The 15,544-nt window shown below is 44.4% G+C and overlaps 1 protein-coding gene across 1 annotated transcript in view; it reads left to right on the top strand.

The window, feature by feature from the left end:
- LOC135902756 (neprilysin-1-like) overlaps positions 1-6,595 on the top strand; it is a 63,898-nt gene extending 57,303 nt beyond the window's left edge. The window contains exons 12-13 of the mRNA XM_065432977.1: positions 4,951-5,097; positions 6,038-6,595. Coding sequence (XP_065289049.1) covers positions 4,951-5,097; positions 6,038-6,376 — 486 coding nt within the window. The 3' untranslated portion in view covers positions 6,377-6,595. The remainder of the gene's footprint in view (positions 1-4,950; positions 5,098-6,037) is intronic.
- Positions 6,596-15,544: the final 8,949 nt, after the last annotated feature.

Here is a 15,544-nt window from a genome sequence, read left to right as displayed (position 1 = left end):
AGAAACGCGAAGCATGTATTCCAATAGCAAATTATCACACAGCTATACGCAATAAGGATAGTAGTAAGGATAGCCCCATGCACTGCCTCCGCCGAGGTAAAATACACGCCCTGCTCCTTGCGCGGGAATGAAGACGGTGAGATTTCTCTTCACCTTCCTCCATTGCACCCGCGAGATTGATCCACCAGTATCAGGTCATCCTCACAGGCTTTTACTACGGCGCGCGGCCAGGATGTTATCACACGTGGACTTCATTCGGAAGATGACGCGGATGCATGAAATGTGTCTGAAGTGTTGATACATTTCATTCGTACTACAATACAAAAAGTAGTCTCACCAATGCTGGCTAACGACCTTCTCGTTGCGCTTTCACCATGGCAGATAGTGGTGCTACAAGCCCTTCGTAAAGATGCTATTACCAGATGCCTCGGGTTTCTCGCGTACATTCGCTGCGATACGTGACAGGTATTACTGAGGGCTACTTTTCGCTGACATCACCCATGCCTTAAATATTTTTTTATTATTATGTCCTTCCATCGGCCTTCTTTGCTAGGAAAACCAGTTTCAAAGGTCGTAACCGGAAACGCATACTTCATGTACAGTAGTGAAAGAAATACGCGTGATATTTTGCGTATGGTTCCTGCGAGGAAAATTGCGGAGATTGTTCGTGTAGAGTTGTGCCAGACTGCTCGCCTAAGGCAACAGGACCTTGAGCATGCTCTGTAATTGTACTTTATTCGCCCCGGATATATCACCCACAATGTTTGCGTATTCCTAGAATATTTCACAAGAATACATTAATATTAGCCAGCAGTAAAAATTCGTGCCCACTGATGAGCGAAAATTTAATGAGAGATGGGGAGGTCACCCGAACAGATATGGCATGCTACTACAGGCCTAATATAAAATAAGAAATCGAAATCGGCAGAAACACACTCGCCGAAAAAGAACTTGCACTCGTATCCACTCATAAAGAAACTCTGAAAGGGGCAGCACTGAGCATCGCGTAATCAGAAATTCAATAATTTCTGGCGTTTTATGCCCAAACAACCGTACGATTATGACTTACGATGTAATGGGAGACTCCGAAATATTTTGACCAACTGGGGTTCTTTACCGTGCACGAGATGCGCGAAAGATTGAGATATTTGCATTGCGCCATCACCAAAATGCGGCCAAGATTCTGGACAGGATTAAATCCTGTCCGAGGGCCAGGATTTTATCCCGTGCCCTCGGGCTTAGCAGCGCAGCACCAGAGTCACTACGTCCACAGGGAGGGTGATCGGGCAATGAACAAGGTGGAAAGTTGAGCTTGATGGCACCGGCATTGAGCAACATGTTATTCACTTCTGTGGGCAGCCGAAAGGACAGGAATGGGTAGCAATTTGATTATTGACGGGGCCAGGAAGCTCCACTTTACTCCTTCAGTTCTACTAGAATGGTATATTAGAAGAAAAAAGACTGAACATCTTCAGCATCATTGTGGCATGATTTTCTCATCATCAAGGCATTTATCGCATGTAGATTCAGATCAACAATATTCACGCAGTCCCTTTGTACTCCAAACAAACATTAAAGAGCAAGCACTGGAAAAAACTGCCGAGTAGGCCGACCAAGTTATGCATAATTTATTTCTCCCTAATATAACCCGTATATAGCACTCACGCTTCAATGAATATATGAACACTTTATTCCTTTCCATGTCTTCAATTTGATAAAGTTATCCGCAGACTTCATCGCACGGGCCATAACCACCTCTCGACGCCTGACAGACACACTGCTTGCATATGTTTCACAAACATTCAGAACCATTTTTCTTGTTCCATCTTTTTGCAAAGATGCATCTTTTCAAAAGCAAAAATTTAGTTTGCCTAACGAGGAGCCCTATAACGTAAAACTATTCCAATATGTTTTTATTCCAATCTCCTGACGTCGAATTCGCGTGGACACTGACGCATGCAGCGGGCGGTTGCCGGCAGAGTTGTCTGAACAGACCAATCAAACGCTCTCCTCGTTCATAGGAGGTCACTTTTGTTTGATTGAAAAACGAATAACATTGCCTACACTGAGCGGCTTGTCGTATCTAATTGACTGACAAGAGGCGAAAAGAATGCTCAAGTGGAGAGGGATTCGGTGGGGCAGAGCCAGTGCACTGAAAAGCGATAACAAGATAAAGAGGGTGGTGCCGGCGTCTGCGATTGGTCCGCTTTCCTTACTTAGCTTGTGGTGGTCGAAAATCGCGTTGGCATGCAACGGAAGCTTAAGAATGACCCTAAAACGGATCCTGAGCAGAGAAGAGTAGGCCGAATGAGATCGTAAACTTACCGAAAGTGCTCGAAAACCTTACGCGGCCACGCAAGAAGTTTTATTATACGCAAATAAACCCATGCTCTCCGGCAGGTGCAAGTAGCCAGCGCCTGAGCTATCGGCGGCAGCCATTTTTTATTCCTTTTGGAACGGGCCAGGGCCGCTATTTTGTAGCGATGCCTTATGCCTTACTCTATGCTATTCTTATCATCCACCACACACGACCGCCTGATCCCGTTGATAATGTGGGCATACCGTCGCTCTGACGACTGGCCAAGCGCGAAAAGCCTGAAAAAGCATAGAATCATAAAAGGCATCGCTACAAAATACCGGCCCAGCCTGGAGCTATTCAGAAGAAAATTCACTTTTTTTCGGCATATTAGACAGTTTTAGTTACACACACGTAGAGGCTTTGGGTACGTAGAGCTTCTACGTGCCATCAGTGTGCATGCGTAAAACGTAGCGGGCGCGCGCGCGTCTCACGGACGTACGTGAGATTCAATTCTTTGCGTGCGTTTCTTGCGCACGTAGACAGCTTCGCGCGGGAGTTCCGCGAGATCACGAACAAGTGATGGCGGGCTGCGCGCGTGCAGACGGCTTGCATTGAAACACGGCGACAGGATCGAATTGGCTACCGCCGTGTTCACATTTCCCGATAGATGGAGCTACGGGGTCTCTCTTGGCATGTGTTGCGTACGTGTAGCTAAAAGTGTTTCAGAGGGCGTGCACGTAAGGTACGTAGGCTTTTCACGTTTGCGTACGTGAAGCCTCTACGTACGTGTAACTAAAACTGAAACGCTTTTAGCTACACGTACGCAACGCACACCAAGAGAGACCCCGTAGCTCCATCTATCGGGAAATGTGAACACGGCGGTAGCCAATTCGATCCTGTCGCCGTGTTTCAAAGCAAACCGTCTGCGCGCGCGCAGCCCGCTATCGCTTGTTCGTGATCTCGCGGAACTGCCGCGCGAAGCTGTCTACGTGCGCAAGAAACGCACGCAAAGAATTGACTCTCACGTACGTCCGTGCGACGCGCGCGCGCCCGCTACGTTTTACGCATGCGCACTGCTGACACGTAGAAGCTCTACGTACGCAATGCCTCTACGTACGTGTAACTAAAACTGTATATTAATGCATCTTTAATGCGTAGACGTTACTTTGACGGGGTGAGTTTTCGCGTTTTTGTGACGTCGCGTGACAGGCAGGTGAAGAGGGTGCAGCCCCAAAACTTTTGACCAATAGCCGGAGGGTAATGGCGGAAAGGCGTCGAATCAGGAATAACTGTTCTTCTTTTTTCGGTCAGATCATTCATAATCAGTGTGTACACATCATATCAGAAGGGGAGGTATCGCGGTTTTCGTGACGTCGCGTGACAGACAGGTGAAGTGGGGGTGGTCTAAAAACGTTTTTGTCCAATCACGGAGCGCTGATAGCAGAAATGGAAACGTTTGGAATAGTTTTACTGTATAGCGTCCCAGATTTCCACAATGTACCCCTTCGTTTAAGTCGCGTCTAATCTATGTCCATTTCCTAACTAAACTTCACAAGTATCTTGCTTCCGATGCTAAACAAATGTGTCTTACATATGTATTCCTTGGTTTTGCCGGTAAGCGGTGAATAGCCGCAGCGCCACCACTTCGCAAACGTCCATAGGGAGAGGAGTTGGCATGAAATCGATGTCAATGACTTTGACGGCACATTAGTACGTTCCGCTTCCGGAATTTATGAAAATTACAAGTTTAGCTTGTGTTAGGCACACTGAAAATAGTTTTTCGATCTCTTAGAAGTTCTGATGTCGAATACGACAGTCTACGGTAAATGGACGCACGGATGAACTGATGCTGCTGTCATTACGCATATGAATTTTTTCTTTTTTATGTGTTTCTTTAGGAATATGTGCGTTTTTTTTTTTAAAGGGCCTACTTCTAGAACAACAGGCCCATTTGATAGCCGTGCACAACAAAGCGGGGTGCATGTCTCAATGGGCGCAGTTATCAAAACTGCGACCTCGTTGACACTGCATATTACGGAGTAGTTATCTTAACATTTTAAGATTCATCAACTTCGCGATTTTAAACACTGTCCGCTGCAACTTTAAACCAAAAGAGATAATGTGTACACGTCGTTTATCGTCACTAAGCACCGATGAGCCCTGTATTTATATTGATCAAATCCATTATTGGGTGTCACCTGTAGACCTCCGTAGTTCATAGCTTGTGCTTGGTCAAGTTGGTGATGATGTATCTCCTTGTGCAAAGCACACGAGGTTGCGAATTTCGTAAATTCTGATTTCATTTTTGATTGCTCTTGTCATGATTTGAGCGGATTCCCTGTGACGAAGGCTGCGCGACTGAATGACACTGAATCCGAGCCATCGTCTATGACCTAATGAAATGAGAAAGATTATGGAACTTCGTAATGTATCCCCTCAGAATCCTTTATTTTCTGAAGCCTCGAGCAACAACTGGTTTACAAAAGAGAAGTAACAAAGTTGGTTTATAAAGCAAAGCGACACGGCTAAAACATGAAAAGCGGAAGTGGTTCACGTCAAAGCCTTCCCAAGTTCTGCGCTCTGTTGTTCATTGTCGACTCTATCACTCTCCTTTTGTTCACATAATAACAAATAATTTCTTCCCCTTGCAGATAATGGCCCACGAAATTATGCATGGATACGACGCCGATGGCACTAATTACGACGGAAAGGAAAATTTTAAACCCTGGGGAACGGAGGAGTTCGCAGCAGCATACACGAGCAAAACGGACTGCATACGACGCTCACATGAATCTGTCGTGAGTAGATGCGTTTCCATCTTTTAAATACCACATGATTTTTTTACACTCTCCTCAAAACGTGTCTATATCAAACGAATTTATGCTGCACAAGGAGCCAATAGCTTGTTCTGCAAGAGCCTTAATGTTACCATAGGAATTACGGCGATACCCACACTTGGTGACGACTGCATGAAGCATATTTCTCTACAAATAAATATTATGGCTCCTGGTCAGTGCTCGCGTGTGTCATCTGCATTTGCGTTGATCTAAACTTATTTTGCTTCGTCCATGTTTTGGAAGTGTCTTGCACATAATGATTTCTGCCCGAAATCTGAAAATCCCGTCACAAATGTCATTTGATTGGCTTCCTTGCCCTGGAGTGGCAAGTACAAATACTAACTCGTTACTCAACGGAATAAAAGAAAACACGTACATGCGACTATTGTCGGAATCGTAGAGGATTTGAAAACTTCGGTTCCAATTCTGCAGTTGCACTACGCGCAGCGCCGCCTTCTCACGACTACTATAGACCAGGTGTACTCGAGACTCCCTTCACAAGCAAAGATGCTTAGCTCAGCGCCATTTTAGGCACTGACCAAAAATAAATGAGAGTATCACTGTAGCTCCTCAAGTCAACAAGTCTCTGCAGCAGTTCTCAGGATCGCTTAGTATATTCGTATGTATGTGCGCAAATATATTGCTATTTGTCTGTCTTGCCTTCTCCTTTTCGTGTCTATTCCTTCACCCCTACAAATTGTAGCAAACCATACGTGGACCAGAATAACTTGACTTAATTACACTCTTCTCTCTTTCCATCCCACTATGGTGTCTCTCAAAGGCCGCGAAAGCCGTTAGTACGCTAAACCCCAGTCTTTCTTTTTGTTTTACCCCAACGACAAAAGGAGTCGAGCTGGTAAACTTACTCGCACACCGACCATTTTTTCAACATTACTTGCAGGCAAACATGACGCACCCGCAGGAGAAACTGGTCGACACGATGAAGTCGGAGAACTTGGCCGACTTTGTGGGCACCATGACTGCGTACAAGGCTTACTATTTGTTGCCAGATCACAAGCGGACGATGCGGCTGCCCGGCCTTGACATAACGGCCGAGCGTCTTTTTTTTATCAACAGCTGCGTCAAATTGTGCGAAAAAAAGCCCACGGCAGCGGGGCGGTACGCGTCATCCGCTTCCCGCTGCATCGTGCCGCTCATGAACATGCCCGAATTCGCGGCCGCGTTCGGCTGCGCAATAGGGACCCCCATGAACCCCCGGGTGAAGTGCACTTTCTGGTAGCGAAAAGCGCACGCGGCAGCCACGTGGAGCATTTCGCGCCACGGTCCTGACTATTTTTGTTTACCCTGACGTCACTGCTATAAACCTGGCATTACTGTCGCAAAGCTACAGCAAAAACCGTGCAGCTTTACGTTTTTTTTTTTCGTCCTGCGTTACACTCATCGCAAACGGGGCGCACAGAATAAATTTCGCTCTGTATGAGCTCATGCGCTTTCTGAACCGAGAAGTGACCTAACTCGTTCTTTGTGAAAACTTGCCCATATTGGACAACCGACACAAAATGCGACGATGACATGGTAGGCACATGAGCCCGCGCTCATGTAAGCCTACATCACTACACCCATATCTCATTTCACATTTCATGCACGATGTTATCGTTAAGATGAACGGAAAGCTGAACGAAGGGAGGAAAAGAAAAGGCCACTGAGCCTTGTAATCAGATCTCGAGGCTGCCTGCAGAAACTTATGGAACGGTACGAACACGCTCCATTGGATACCATACCAGAGCAGATTTTTCGATATAAACAATACCTACGCATACTCGCAGTTTCTCTCTAAGACGTGCCTCATAAACATATCATGGCTTTCGCAGGTAAAGCGGCATAGTTTAATTTCATTTGCAACTTCGCTTCGCACCGGCGAGGTTGAGCGGAGCATTGAAAGGGCCCTATTTTGCCCGCTATTTATTGCAACGTTTCTTCTACTTTCGTTGTCCGCAAATATTGCCCGTTGTCGTTCAATAAGCAACAATGCAAGCAACGAACAAAGTTGTTCACTGCTTTCTAGTTGCTTTTTACTGCGTGCATTGCGGAATATCTTCTCAATGCCAAGCATTCGTTGTGAACATTCAGACATTTCGAATCTATCTATCTATCTATCTATCTATCTATCTATCTATCTATCTATCTATCTATCTATCTATCTATCTATCTATCTATCTATCTATCTATCTATCTATCTATCTATCTATCTATCTATCTATCTATCTATCTATCTATCTATCTATCTATCTATCTGTCTGTCTGTCTGTCTGTCTGTCTGTCTGTCTGTCTGTCTGTCTGTCTGTCTGTCTGTCTGTCTGTCTGTCTGTCTGTCTGTCTGTCTGTCTGTCTGTCTGTCTGTCTGTCTGTCTATCTATCTATCTATCTATCTATCTATCTATCTATCTATCTATCTATCTATCTATCTATCTATCTATCTATCTATCTATCTATCTATCTATCTATCTATCTATGTCTTTCCGCATCGTCATGTTATCGCGGTCGTTTCTTTCACTAACAGGCATGCGGTGGCATGACATGCATGCATACAAAACATGAATAACAAGTCATGACAGCAATGAGATGCCATATTTGTCATGGCGTGTATATTTTGACGTAAATGATATGAATAAAATGACACCGTCGTCGTCGTTTCTTTGACTCGAAATACAGGTGGTTTCTTTTTAGACAATACAGCTTTTCTATAAAAAGGCAATAAGAGCAGCAAGCATGGCATTCTGCAGTCTATAGGTGAAGCAGAACTACTTTGCCGCTAATAACATGATCTTCAGACGACTAATTATTACGAATACGTTATTTACCTTGTCTTAGTACTGCCTCATTGGCAGCTTAAATAGGGACATTGACGACAGTTACATTTCAATGCACCATCATTTTCCTTGTTGGGGACACTAAAGGTCCCCAGCAAGGAAAACAGCGTACGTTGACTACGTCGACGTACGCTGTTCAAATTCCTTTCCGAAAACCTCGAAACCCTTATTCTGTGCCAAGACTTCGTTTACGCGAAGGGTCTATCGGAAGGTATGGTATGAAGAACTTTATTTAGGTCCTGAGGGATCAGTCTGGGACTGATGCGGGCCGCTCCCACGTCGGTACAGAGAGGCCGAGCCCCTCTGCCATCACACGGGCCCTCTGGACAGCCCTGAATTGGTCCTCCAGCACTTCACTGTGCAGCATTCGCTGCCACCACTGTTCACCTCGAGAAGGTCCGAATAGCTTTTCCAAATTCAAATCTACCACCATCCAACCGGGGGAGTGGTGACGTTGCATAAGCGATCACCGCCCTTTACTGACGTCAGTGAGTAAACCATGGCCCACAAGACGGCCGCACCAAGCCAAAACAGAACGGCGGATTCCCCGCTGCAACTGCCTTTTGATCAAGTGGCGTAGACCGTTCGGGTATCCCGCGAGGTCACATGGACGTTGACTTCTCTGCTACTTGCAGTTTGTGTGAGTTTGGCGAGCCAGCAAAACCAGTGCAGCAGTGTGCTATCGGGGAAAGTACTGGAACGCGAAAGCGTGGGTGGTGCACAGTTGAGCGAAAACAAAACATTTCGAGCGCCCGCGTCGTTGTCAACGGTAATTTCAATGAGTTCTTTCTAAACATGAAATGGAACTGGACTATCGCATTTTATTTCATCTTATAACACAATACGAGGATGTTTTTTTGCAGCGAGTGGTTTAGTACAAGTGACATAATTTAACTGAGGAGTTCTTCCGTTATTGAGCTTGAATATCCAATCATTTACCTCGGTTTCTCAATTGTTTAGACTCTGTTCGCGATAATATTGACGCCTTGGAGATTCTCGAGCACTAATCGATCACCTTAGCCTAACTTCGTATTTCCCTTTAGTGTCACTTAATCTTGAATGTTATTCGAAATATTTATCGTCGAGTTTCAACGGTCAGTCCAAACAATGCTGAAACCGAGCGCCGCGGGAACGCATGAAATCCGACACCGCTATAATATCAGACCGAAACATTGCAAAAGTGGACCGAAACGCTTGCAAAAGTTGCAAACCAAACATATTGGCCTGCCGCAGCAGCTACTGATGCGGCATGCTTCGCTTGACAAGCGTGTGCGGCTGTGTGTCGAATCGCGATTTGGTGCGGCATCTTCTCTTTGAAACTTCGCCTCGGATTTCTTTATGCGGTGTTGCCATCTGACGCACGGTGTGACGCCCTAAGTCTCGATATTTATGCAATTGCTGACGATCACGTTCTGACACGGCTGTTATTCATGTGATGCATCTCATTTTATTCATGTCATGGATATCCTTACATATATATTTTTTTAGAAAATGAAACTGACATGACATGAATGACATGCGACCAAATTAGATGACTAAATAGATTGAATGACGCGCCATGCATTTCGTTACCTTGATGCATTTAAGCTATGCCTGCCATGGCGAATGTGTTAAAATGACATGTCACGTCATGTATGCAACAAAATTATTTTAATAAATGCCATCATCTATATATGTGTCAAGCCATGGCATGATTCCCACGTATGTCGCGTCACGCATGCCAATTATGCGTGCGGGCACGGCATGACTTTATCATGGCATGAGCTTATGCCACCCCAGTGTGTAGTAACTTAGACCATTGGCTATATGCTCGCAATTGTGATGCCCTGATGGTTGTTGGATCGCCATTCCAGCTTTGTAATCCGACACTGGACTCTTATAATTCGCGCCATCTGTGATTTGAGTCAGGTGGCAAGCGTAAGAAGATCCCAGCCTCTCGGCAGCAGAGCGTCGATTGGTGGTTGCATCCCTTCAAACAGAGGTTCAAAAGCAATGTTCGCTCGGACGTTGATTTCCAAACGCCGGACAGAAACGCGCCACCCCCTGGCCCGTCTCAAAGCTTGTACCGGACTATCAAGGGCGTTCATGTCGTTACCAGGCTCCTTAATAAAACATCGGGCCAGGCTATTTTCTGGCGCACAGTGTCCGAGTACAAAAACACTGCATCGAATTCCACTATGATAGCGCGATCACGGCTCGTCAAAGGCGAGCAAAGTCCGGATGGCAGTATAAGGATTCGGGATTCTCCTGGTGCTGCAGTATCGCCGTCAAGTCACGAGTTTGTGTCTTCTGATACCGCGTGCGGCCGTCAGTGAGCATTTAGTTTCTACGTTTCTCACCCGTCTCGCACCTGCATACCCTGCGTTGGCGTCAATTGGATAGCTCATAGAAATTGTGCAGTCGTCGATACCGTCGTCGTCGTCTTGCTACTGCAGTCACGCCGATGCGCTCGCATTCAATATAGTTCAGTGTACCCGTATCACACACACAAATACTATCGTAACGAACAATTAAGGGAGTCCAGATACAACTATTTATTGTGCCCTGGGGTAAATAAAAAGCACTGCCGCGTTCTAAACGGGAGATCAGGAAAGCCTTCTTCTTCTCTCTCGAGCGTCGCTTCACCTCGTCTTCTTCTTGTAGACGCCGACAACGGCCACCTGCGATGCGAGTGCGTGCGGCGAAAACACGTTCCATTATTTCGTCGTCTTTTCCTTCAATACGCCGTTGTCGTCTTGAGGGGGCGCACGAACCTGCGCGCGTTGTTTAAATGTTTCTGCCTCGTATCACTATGCTTACGCAAACATATTCGTCAGCCTGGTAACGCTTTGCGGAACCCCAGACAATGCCGCACAGCCGTTTGCCTGCAAGATGCATTGCATTTGCAGACATCGATTAGCAGTGGCAAGTAGACAGGAACGTCAAAGTTTCGCCACACTTTGCACATAACAGCTCCCAAATTTTAACCAAATTTGAATTTCGTACCTTCTATAGCTGTTTTAAGACGGTGCGAATCATTGGGGGTAACTACAGTCTGACTGTCTAGAACGCTTGTAAATGGAATTTTTTACTGATGGTGGAACTGTCTATAAGCAATCCGCATTTATCGCTTGTCACTCACGATTTGCTACCTGTTTCAACGGAATCTAAACAACGACCATGCATAGTTCTCCTCAGGGACCATAAAAACCAGCTACGTGACTCGTACAACGATTCAATATTGAGAGAATAGTATTCCGTAAATATTTTGAAAGCGCGCGTTTAGCCTACATAGCTCACACTTTCGGTACACATGGCCCATTGATTGGCTTTTTTGCTGTAAACATTAACTTTTTGGTGTTTTTTGTATCCTCTCAAAGAAGCGTTTTTTTATGAGCGTTTCACATAACCCATATAAATGTGACAAAAAGCAACGTTTTGGCAAGTTTTTTTTGGCTGTTATTTAACGCGTGCACATGAAAATTTATCTGCATAATGCACCTAGCCTTCCTCTAATGCACCAAGAGCTAAACTTTGTGAGTTTTCTTGTCAGAAAACCTCGCAAATAAGCGTATTTTAACGCTTCTGTGTGGAAGAATGATACATTTTTGTGGACTAATTGGTTCCTACTTGAATTATTAACCTGCTGCTCAAGATGCTCCGTTCATGTGCATATTGCCCAGCTCGGAAACAGTTCTCTGTGGAGGGTCTGGGTTAGGCTCCCAACAAGGCTAAGTTATCTTGTCTTGCTCTTTTCCTCCCGTTTACGTTAAATATTCTTCACTTTACGGAAGAAAAGAACGACTGATTTCCACGATGCTTTTTGCCTGGCGTATAACTGTACACTTTGATATGGTCATAACTAAAAAAAATTGGGCACTAACTCGATGTCCATTTTCGAAATTGTGCCATGATAGTAGCATTACCAGCATCATCATAAACCATTCAGTGCTATGCACTGTATGATTAGTAGCACACCTGGTATGCACCACCTTCAGACGAACCACGTGACTTGCATATCATTACCAGATATCTCCTAAGTAAAGGTTAAATAAATTCAGTAAATGTTTTACACAGTATGTGGCCAATTAAACTGTTTCATTTATGAAGAGAATAATTTTTTGTGAGCAATCACACAAGCGTAAGCACAACGAAATGTTCTGCATGAATATATCAATAAATAAACTACAAAATCCTTCGGCTATATATCCCGCGCAAAAAAAGGAGGATCACTAGAACGTGTCATTGTTGGATTGGCAGGTTTATCCGCAATGACAACATGCTCTGCAGCTTGCCTAGAACTTGCATTGTAAGTGATGCCCATAAGATGCGCCCAGCGTTTTAATAATATCACACAAGTAACACACAGGCCGTCACAGGCATTGACTTGCTGTGTAAGATATCAATATCAGAAATATTTTGTTACGAAAACAATATATTTTCTTGCGCTTGCAATAACCACAAGCTCCAGCGTCGCTTTTTGCTGTTCGTTTGAATTACGACCTTGGTGCCCACCATCGTCGAGATAAGCCAGATAAGCCATAAGCTGCGAGATAAGCCAGATACCTAAACGACAAGGCTCATTACGTTTAAATACATTTTTTCACATTTACAACAAATGCGTGAGCCGAAGTTTTCTTTCTTACGTGCCAAGGGACATGATACTCGTGTAAATGTTTAACAAATTAAGCAACTATATTAGGTGAAACGCTTCTTTTCATGCATTTCATGCATGAAAAGCATTTCAGTTCACATTTACTTCTGCCCTTAGCTTCAGACTGTGGTGTACGTAAGAATAGAAATAAAATATTACTAAAGAACATAAATTCATATCGCTATATAGTCGCACGAGAGCACTCATAGGAAAATAGTAATAATAATGAAATCATGGCTTCATTCTCACCCATAATCTTTTGTAGTTTCTTTTATGAAAAATCGCAGGTTCATTCCTTTCGAAACCGCAGTGGAATACTATTAGTCAAATGAATCCCCCAAATGATGTGAGCTTACAGATCTCTTATTTGGTAAGCTGAGGTATATGTAGGACTTTCCCTGTTCTTTTCCTTCACTGCTCAATTCATGTTCTTTTTTTTCTCTTGCACGAGTATGCATAGTGCCTATACCGAAGGCAGTTTCTGGGCAGCGTCTCCTAAGTCTTTGTTGATTTGTTTACTTTATTTTAAATAGGAATAGCAGTAGGAAGTGGCAACACTGCCAAGAAGCATATTGTCACGTTGTAGTGACACTTACGAGCCAGACAACGAAGCACTAGTTAAACATTGGGACACTAATTGAGCGCTTTATTTGGACGACTTGCGCTCAGAAAAATAAGTGGCACTCAAAGCGCAGGGATACCAGCCATCGCAGTCATTCGTTGACGAAGGCTGACATGCGAGCCTAGGCTTTTATTCACGACTCATCGTAGACGGTCGAGTAATATTTGATGCCTTCGCGCGTTTCCGAATGTACACTAATATTAGCGTTGGGCATGTCATCTGATTCGACAGGATTTTTGCTCTACGGTATCGGCGACAACGATCGAAAGAGTTCCCATATATTAAAGCCCGTTCTCCACCGAGCTGTGGAGAACGAGCTTTAACAGCTCGTTCAGCACCGAGCTTTAACAGCTTTAACAGCACAGAGCTTTAACAGCTCCACCGAGCTGTTAAAGCCCGTTCTCCACCGAGCACGCGACACATGCACAATCAAGTATTGGCTTCTTTTATCTACACAAAAATAACAAAGTAAGGCGCAGATGTAGTATGGTTGCAATGACATAAGCGATAATGTGATAAGACGTTTTCGTTTTATGTGGTTTTGTCAACCGATTACCTACGCTGAACGAACTGAAAGACATGGCACGTCAAAACTGCGAGTTGAGCCCCTATGTAAACGTACAATACAATTCTGTATTATAGTAATTTGTTTAAAGAAGTTTTGAACTTGCGGTTCATGCAAAAGCATTCCTGGGGGGGGGGGGGGGGACCTACCTTACCACGTACACAAAGCTACAAATGAACAAATGACAAAAAAGGCATTTGCTAATTAAACTATTTTGTGTTTTTTGTGTTGTTGCGGGGCAAAAGCTTAGTATGAAATTAAATATAGGCATCCAAGCACGTTTCATGGGCATGCTGCTATAACGAAATACCCTTTTTCTTGGAATGTTTCAAATCGCACATAACTGAATATTCCTCAACAAATTTCATTGCTCAATCCAGGCTACATTAATACCGAGCGCACCGGAAGTGCAGAACACACCGGCTCAACCTGCAGCGAATTCAGAAAGTTCGTCAAAGAAACTACGTGCTTTCTTACCATAAACATGGTTCGTGCACTCGCCCGTGTGGACACTGTGTCAAACAAAGCAAGGTGCACGCAACCTGCTCGACCTTCAATAATCAGCAACTTGAAATTAGTGATGATGTTAAAAGTCAGTAAATAGGTTTATTACTAGTGCGCCATTCAAGGTTCCTATTCCCATTTTCTTTTTATAGCTGTGCGATCACCAGAACAAGGCCGCGGCTACCTGGAATAGAGTGGTCACCCATATTCGGGCATCAGCAGCTTGGTCTCTCTAAAAAAGGTTTGTTCACCCAATCTGCGCGATGGATCCAAAATATGTCACCCACTCAGTGACTGGTTCTACGCTTTGTATCTATCTGTTTAAAACCACACATGGTTTTCATTGAACCACAAGAGAAAACGCGAAAACATCACGTTCCGCATTAGAAGAGCATCACCACTGCAATATACTAGCCTAATGAACACGGCCAAAAATAAATTAAGCGAGACGATATTACGTGTTGCCGTTCCCGCAATAAAAGTTGCAGTATCGGCGAATCAAACGTCGCCTGCATTTCTCCGTTATACTAAGTGTCAGGACGAATCACGCATAATTGCGAAAGGAAAGTGCTAATCAGCACTCGTAGAACATTGGCTCGGAATCGGCTTGAAATAGCAGTTGACAAAGACAGTGCGCCCAGTCGTAATTTCCAACACGCTATGCAAGTGGCGAACGAGGATCACTTGAAATACCATGACGCTGCATAAGGCATGTGCCCATATTGATCTCTTGCAAGCCCCAATATGCAAAAGCAGGTCTGCTGAATTGCTCGTGCCGTAGTATTCCGCTACCTCCCACAGTAATATGTTATTTCATTCTTTCCATGCATTTCAATACGTCAAAAGCCAAGTTCGTAAGCAAAAAAAAAAAAACTCAAGAACTGTTACGTTTGCACTTTCTTGCAGAAATAACTACGTCTCTTTGCATAGCTTACTGGTTGGAAACTGTAACGTGAACGGGACAGATCACATTATTTATATAACGCATTTCAGTCAAGCCAACCGAGCACCTCACAGATGGCTGCACAATTCCTGGAGGCCCGGCGCATTGTAAACAAAGACGCAGCAACATGAAGCGGCAGCACCTGTAATGTCAGCGCTATTAAATTAGGTCATGTTCTATGATTTACTTAAACAGTGGCGATTTGCCTACCTATTTCCTATTTTCAGAGTACGCGTTGAGGATGGCGTAACGAGATCGCTTCTAATGAAACTTCTATTGAGTTCATTAGTAAACACACGCAGAATTAAAG

This window comes from Dermacentor albipictus, chromosome 2 (genome assembly GCF_038994185.2).
Source record: "Dermacentor albipictus isolate Rhodes 1998 colony chromosome 2, USDA_Dalb.pri_finalv2, whole genome shotgun sequence".
NCBI classification, from domain to species: Eukaryota; Metazoa; Arthropoda; class Arachnida; order Ixodida; family Ixodidae; genus Dermacentor; species Dermacentor albipictus.
This window is presented reverse-complemented; position numbering and strand designations above follow the sequence as displayed.